General features: G+C 43.3%; 1 protein-coding gene across 1 annotated transcript; it reads left to right on the top strand.

Moving 5' to 3' along the window:
• Window positions 1-877: 877 nt before the first annotated feature.
• LOC129761118 (uncharacterized) lies at window positions 878-3922 on the top strand. The gene is made up of 4 exons (XM_055758827.1): window positions 878-1585; window positions 1628-1821; window positions 3231-3643; window positions 3699-3922. Exons 1-4 carry the CDS (start codon window positions 878-880, stop codon window positions 3920-3922), a joined length of 1539 nt encoding a protein of 512 aa, XP_055614802.1.
• Window positions 3923-7469: the final 3547 nt, after the last annotated feature.

The raw sequence follows: 7469 nt of genomic DNA, 5'->3' as shown, positions 1-7469 counted from the left end.
CACTCGACGTCTGGGTTATCCCTTCCCAGATAAGGCTGGAAGAGCGTTCCTCACCTCTATAAAAAAAAAAAAAAAAAAAAAAAAAAAAAAAACAAACATACAAACATACAAACATACAAACATACAAACATACAAACATACAAACATACAAACATACAAACATACAAACATACAAACATACAAACATACAAACATACAAACATACAAACATACAAACATACAAACATACAAACATACAAACATACAAACATACAAACATACAAACATACAAACATACAAACAACGCCGTGGAGTTGCCGGCCTAGAATAGCACTTCGGGTCCTGGTCCCTGTCCCTGTTGTATGAGGCGACTAATCGGGTGACATCGCGAGTAAGGGCGCGGTAAAGCCTATTGGAGATTGCACGGGGGAAATACCGTGTACAGGAGCAACGTAGGGAGTGATAAGCACATCAGGATCGACGCCAGTAAGATCCTGATTACGACATACTGGTACGACACGGAAAACGGACATGTTAAGGATGAGATTTACATTCGACGCTAAAGGCTGACAGTCGTGCTATCCTGTTCCCTGAGTAAGGAAGGGTGACACCTTCCTGAAACGGCGTGTGGGTTAATGGCGCGGTTGCCCCCGTCCCAGTAATAACTTGGCAAGTCTTCGGGTACGTTCGATGCTCGTCTAGGCTCAGGCACTAGGTACTAGGCGTCAGATGTCACATTCCTGACTTGCGCTGATCTGGCTCTGAACACGGACCCCATGAAGGACCGTGTCAACGCCTGCATGGCCTCACTGCTTGCATAGATAACCATGGGATCACTGATAGCGACTATGTACAACGAGCGGAGATAGCGGCCCGGAGTTGGGACCCAACAACAAAAATGAATTTCCAAACAAATCTAACAGAAATCGAGAGCGAAATCGAAGAGGTAGGCATCTTTGCCAGAAGGGGACAGGTGATGAGATCACCGCCGCTGAACCAACCACCAGCACCAAAACCCACAAGCGATAAATCTATCGGAGAGCAGCCAAACCTGCAATACGAGAAAACTAAGCTGGGTGAGGCCAAAAGAGCATCTGACGAACTCTACGAGTACATTAAGCCTAGCAGTAACGTTCACGCCGTCATAAGGACCTTGACAACAAAAATCAAATCGGCACTTGCAGCAGCCGAACGCGAGCAACAATTCTGGAGAGCAAGAGCAGAAAAGGCGGAGAATGCACTGAAAGAGAATGTGCAGAGTAAGCCGATAGAAGCGATCTCGACACCAATGAGTGACAGTACCCCGTTAACCGCGAAAAGGAAAAGACTAACTCCTGAAGAGAAAAGGGCAGCAAAGAAACAGAAAGATGGTAGCGATGTTGCCAATGGTGAAAACAGTCAGAACAATGAAGAGATAAATGAGTGGAAAATGATCGAAAGAAAGAAAAGAGAAGAGAAGAAGAAAGATAAACTGAAGCCTAGGTTGGAGAGGCCAAAGCCGGACGCTCTGATTGTGGCTACAGCGGGCGCTGCAACGTATGCTGAGATCTTGCGAAAAGTAAAAGAGGATCCGTCCCTGAAAAATCTCGGAGAAAACGTGGCCAAAGTAAGGCGAACTTAAAATGGACAATTGCTGTTCGAATTAAAGAAGGACCCAACGATTAAAAGCTCAACTTATAAAGAGCTTGTCGAGAAATCGTTGGGCGAAACAGCGAAAGTGAAAGCTCTGTTCCAAGAAACAGTTGTAGAATGTAGAAACCTAGATGAGATCACTACAGATACCGAATTGAGAGTAGCCCTTAAGACTGCCAAGAACCGCAGCCAGCAAGCTGTTGGAGGCTGGTAAGATGAAAGTCGGATGGACGGTGTGCTCCCTGAGAGCTATCCAGCAAGTATCTAGGTGTTTCAAATGCATGGACTTTGGTCACCAAGCAAAGTACTGTAAAGGACCTGACAGATCGGAGCTCTGTATAAGATGCGGCGACAAGGGGCATTTTGCAAAAAATTGTACTAAGCCCCCAAGGTGCTTGCTCTGCACGACGGAGGAAGAAAAAGACCACGCTATAGGGGGACCGAGATGCCCGGTCTTTAAAAGGGCGATGGCAGCAATCACTAAATGGAGGTAACCCAGATAAACCTGAATCACTGCGACACGTCGCAACAACTGCTATGGCAAGCCGCATCAGAAACCAAATGCGATGTGGCGATCATAGCAGAGCCGTATCAAGTACCACCAGATAACGGAAACTGGGTGACCGGGTGATTTACCAACATGAGGGCTTTAGTCTGCTGGAAGCTCTGGCAAAGCTGAATGTGAGCAGCCAGAACTTAGTAAAAAGACGAATAATGAGAACAGAGGGGCGAAGATGGAAGTCGGATGAAATCGACAAAAATCTCTTCCTGGAAGCACTCCGAGTTGAACGATCAGTCAATAACACGAGCGCCAGTGAATTGACAAGTATAAAGGTAATATTATATTATCAGGCACGTAGCGTAACTGGCACGGCACGTTTCATGCAAGACAAATATTATTGCGTGTGTTTCAAATGTGTATGCGTATATATAGCGGAACGGCTCCGGGCATACACAGCACGTTTCAGACAAATGCATGAAGGAATTCTCGAAAAGAATATTTTGCCGGTGCCGGGCACGAGCTACACGAGCGAGTAGCACCATACATACAAATCAAACGTCGAAGTACGTGGTATGGGTGCGATCGTCGCTCTTCGGTACGACATCGGTTCAATCATCAGTAGCATTTCTCTGCTCCGTCTGCGCTGCCGGTCCCTACAGAGAAGTTGCTATGCCTGATGATATGAATACATCATGTATTTGTCTGCCGGTGTCGGTACGTGCCGTTAACGCTACGTGCTAGATAATATAAAACGGCCTTAATGGTGAGAGCATGTGACGTCGCCATGCCGAGAAAAAGAACACCGAAAAACGAACTCTGCCCAGTTTATTGGTGGAACGAGGTGATTAACTCCCTTCGCTCGGACTGTCTCCGAGCGAGAAGGAGAATACAGAGGGCTAGAACTACTAGCGAAAGAATAGAGCGTAGAGAATTATTCAAAACAGCAAAAGCCGCCCTTAAGCACGAAATCAGGCCCAGCAAGAGAAACTGAGAGAGTGTCAACAGAGGAGTTGATTACGGCAGCAAGAAAATTAAAAATCAACAAAACACCTGGCCCCGACGGAATCCCAAATGTGGCGGTCAAAGCCGCAATACAAGCGAACTCTGATATTTTCAGGGCAACGCTGCAAAAGTGCCTGGATGGGGGGTACTTTCCAGACATGTGGAAGAAGCAGAGACTGGTCCTACTGCCAAAACCAGGAAAGCCACCAGGGGATCCATCCTCGTATAGACCGATTTGCCTCCTTGATACCCTTGGGAAACTGTTAGAGAAGATCATCCTCAACAGGCTGTCAAGATGCACAGAAAGTGAACACGGACTCTCGAGGATACAGTTCGGATTTCGGAAAAATAAATCTACGGTGGATGCCATCTTGTCAGTTGTCGAAGCAGCTGAAAAAGTGTTGAAGCAGAAAAAAACGTGGAAATCGATTTTGTGCAGTAATTACGGTCAACGTAAAAAATGCGTTCAACAGTGCCAGCTGGGAAGCTATCGCCGAAGCGTTGCACAGACTGACGGTACCAAACTATGTTTGTAGGATCCTGAAAAGCTATTTCGAGAACCGAGTTTTGATTTATGACACAGACAAGGGACAGGAGTCATTTAACATAACAGCGGGTGTCCCACAGGGTTCCATCTTGGGTCCAACACTATGGAATGGAATGTACGATGAAGTGCTGAGGTTGAAGCTTCCGCAGGGTGTAGTGATTACCGGCTTCGCCGACGATATATCCTTGACGGTAACAGTCAAGTCCCGAGAGGAAGTAGAAATGTTGGCTACTGAGGCAATACAAACTGTTGAAGATTAGATGAACGATGCTAAACTGCAGATCGCACACCACAAAACAGAAATGGTGATAATCAGCAACCACAGAGCAGTACAGCGGGCGGAAATAACAGTTGGGGCGCATACTATCGTCTCCAAACGCGAACTTAAATACCTGGGTGTTATAATAGAGGACCGACTCAATTTTAAGAGCCACGTGAAATACGCGTGTGAAAAAGCGGCTAAAGTTTCCACGGCGTTTGCTAGGATAATGCCCGATAATGCCAAGCAGTAGTAAGAGGCGCCTTCTGGCCAGTGTAGCCACTTCGATATTGCGATACGGTGGTCCGGCTTGGACAGCAGCGCTTAAATTACAACAAAACCGTAGGCTGTTGAACAGAACTTACCGGATGATGGCGATGAGAGTAGCCAGTGCCTATAAAACGATATCTGCGGAGGCGGTATGTGTCATAGCCGGATTGGTTCCTATCGAAATCACTCTGAGCGAAGATAGTGTGTGCTACAATCTGAGGACGACAAGCACACAGAGCAATAGAGAAGTTCGAGTAACATCAAGAGCCGACTCCATGAGGAAGTGGCAGCAGGAGTGGAACAGCACCCCTAACGGTAGATGGACCCACAGATTGATCCCAAATATAATCAATTGGGTACAAAGAAAGCACGGTGAAATCAATTTCCACTTGACACAATTCTTATCCGGACATGGTTGCTTTAGACGGTACTTGCACAGATTCGGCCATGCAAGTTCACCGTTCTGCCCTGAGTGTGATAGAATAGAGGAAACGCCGGAGCACGTGGTTTTCGACTGTCCTCGCTTCGTCCAAGAAAGAGAACAAATGGACAGCGAGATCAGCACAGATGTAAACGATGGAAACGTTGTTCAACGAATGTGCGAAATAGAGAGCACGTGGAATGCGGTGAATTCTGCTATTACCAAAATACTCACGATGCTCCAACGAAGATGGAGAGAAGAACAAAGAAGTAGCATAGCAAATTCATAGAGATGAGTGCACGAGCACAACCTCCTCCCGAAGTAATACCAAACGGTGGTTCCGGGGGGAAAAGGCAAGGCGCATAAGAGGTGGTTTTAGTGAGTAAGAATCTCACACTACCCAGTCAACATGGCGACTGGGTGTCTAGAAAGATCTCCACCTTCTTCATCAAAAAAAAAAAACATGCAAACATACAAACAGATTACAGGACAAAAACCGTTTAAAAAGGTTCGAACCTACCACAACTTGATGCGTGCTGAGTAGAAATCTTTTGACACCAAGATGATGGCTCTTACCCCGCTCCTAGCTGCTCTAGTCTAAAATGTCAGTTATTTTCTGTATAGCACTCGTATGGAAAGCAAATCGTCAAAATAATTACACGTCATTCTAAAAAAATACGGTCTAAGATGTGCTTTGATTATTGGAAGAGACGCTCAGAGGGATAACACAATGAACATTAGAGGTTTTTGATAATACGACGAACATTTTGAATATGAGCAAAGCCAAATTGCTGCTGTTGTTGAACCATAGCAAGGGATTAAACAGGATAAACATTATCGGGATATGTTATCGTTTGAATGAAAAATATATATGAAACAATTGCGGAACTCATGCATCTCGTTCTAACCACCTATGTCGGTCCCAGCAGGGGATATAACTCATACTCCATCCTACACCCGTGCACCTACTCCTATAAGGTTGTTGAAAATAGTTAAACCCCACTTTGATCTATTTGCTGAGTCTTTTCAACTGGGAAGATAGATGGAAGAAAAGAAGCTTAGCTGAATGGCTCGAAACGATAAACAAAACAACGAAAAGCTGATAAGTAACACGTTCCTTGCTAGGAAGTAAAGAAAACAACTTCCGGAACCGGTAGATGTACCCCTTATGTTGCAAAGCGCGTTGTACATGCCATCAGATAAAATCCTTTTGTTGGTTAGAGGCACATGAATTTGGCACGATGACTCTGAACAGGGTTGATTTAACCGTACGAAACCGAACGAAAATTAATTTCTTCCCCGCTAAATGTGTCAGATTTCTGTTCAACCCTGTGTATGTTCTACAAGTTCACACGATAGAGGATAATCCTTATCGGATCGGGCGGTAGAATGAAAATTGTATTAAATTAAATTTAATTAATTTTCACTTGACACGATAATACGAGAGCTATCCTATTCTCTGGAATGAAATCATGTTAACTCGCGTTGAACACAACGAAGACAGCGCTTACGTTTTAGCAGAAGGAAATTTATCTGAACAATGAAATAAATTATGTGGTGCCTACAAATGATTAGTGTACCTATTATGAACATATTCTGTTGTTTAACACTTTTAGATAGATAACCATGGATGGATAGGTTTGTCCGTTGTAATTGTTCATCTTTTATTTTTTGCATTGATGTATACTGAAAATGGTAATCTCGAATTTCAATAAGTTACTCCACAAAAAATGTTCACCACCTCGAAAAAACGCCCTAAATATCAGGTCGATTGGACTTAAGGGAGAGTGGCACAAAGCGGTCAAAGTTAGAGTTTTTTTGGAAATCGTAAAATCTATTAAATAACCGCAAGGATGACGTAGAACTACCATTGCCTTAGTATTGTATTAGTGTATTGTATTGATTGAATGAAACAATTTTCGAATTCAATTGAATTCAACATATTAGCTTTGTAAGTAAAAAGTTTAAACAGTTGCCATGTAAGATCAATTCATGCATTGTAATAGATTATGCTCTTTGTTACAAGTACATTTAATGACCGTTCTACGTTTGATATGATGCCTAGGACTGTCAAACGATCATTTTATTTTACATTCCCCTCTGAATGATTGGATCACTCATGATTACGTAGCTCTCGAACCGTCAAAATCCATTCACCTCTTGTATCTGAAATGACGATTTTCCCAGCCCTCTCAGAAGTACGTTTTAGGGAAACATATTCCGGTCTGCATAAAGACAAGACAAGCGAGTACAAAAGTACTCGCAGCTTGCATGTATTTATAAAGCGGATTCCTCCAGGTATCTTGGTTTTGAAATCCTTCTTAGGGAAACACAGAAGTACCCCCGACTTGCATATACCGGTAAAGCGGATTCCCCTAGGTACATTGATTTAAAAGTCCATCTTAGGGAAACACTGTGTGGAACAAAAATACCCCTTACTTGAATGTAGATTTGCAAAGCAGATTCCCACAGGTACATTGAGCATCAGCGATTCCCCTCTGTGCGAAGGGGTAAAAAGATACTTGCTACAATTTTTCTAAACTTTACCAGGACAACTTTATACATTTATATATTGGAATTATTAGTGAAAAAGTTTCATAGGGCATTTTCTTAAAATGCTGGAATATTGAAGGTATAGATGGTATATTTCTAATATATTCCATCTCTTTGATATGGACAAATATCGCGTAGCGAGCATATGATTCTTTGCACATGATGTGTTCACACCTCTGGGCACTGAACTCAGAATGTCGGTGTATTGGCGATAATTGATTACAGTCACAAACAACAAGTACAACCGAATTAATTTCAAAATATTTTTTTTATTAATTATAAAAAAACCTGGAAAAGGAATCAA

This window comes from Toxorhynchites rutilus, chromosome 1 (genome assembly GCF_029784135.1).
Source record: "Toxorhynchites rutilus septentrionalis strain SRP chromosome 1, ASM2978413v1, whole genome shotgun sequence".
Lineage (NCBI taxonomy): Eukaryota > Metazoa > Arthropoda > Insecta > Diptera > Culicidae > Toxorhynchites > Toxorhynchites rutilus.
This window is presented reverse-complemented; position numbering and strand designations above follow the sequence as displayed.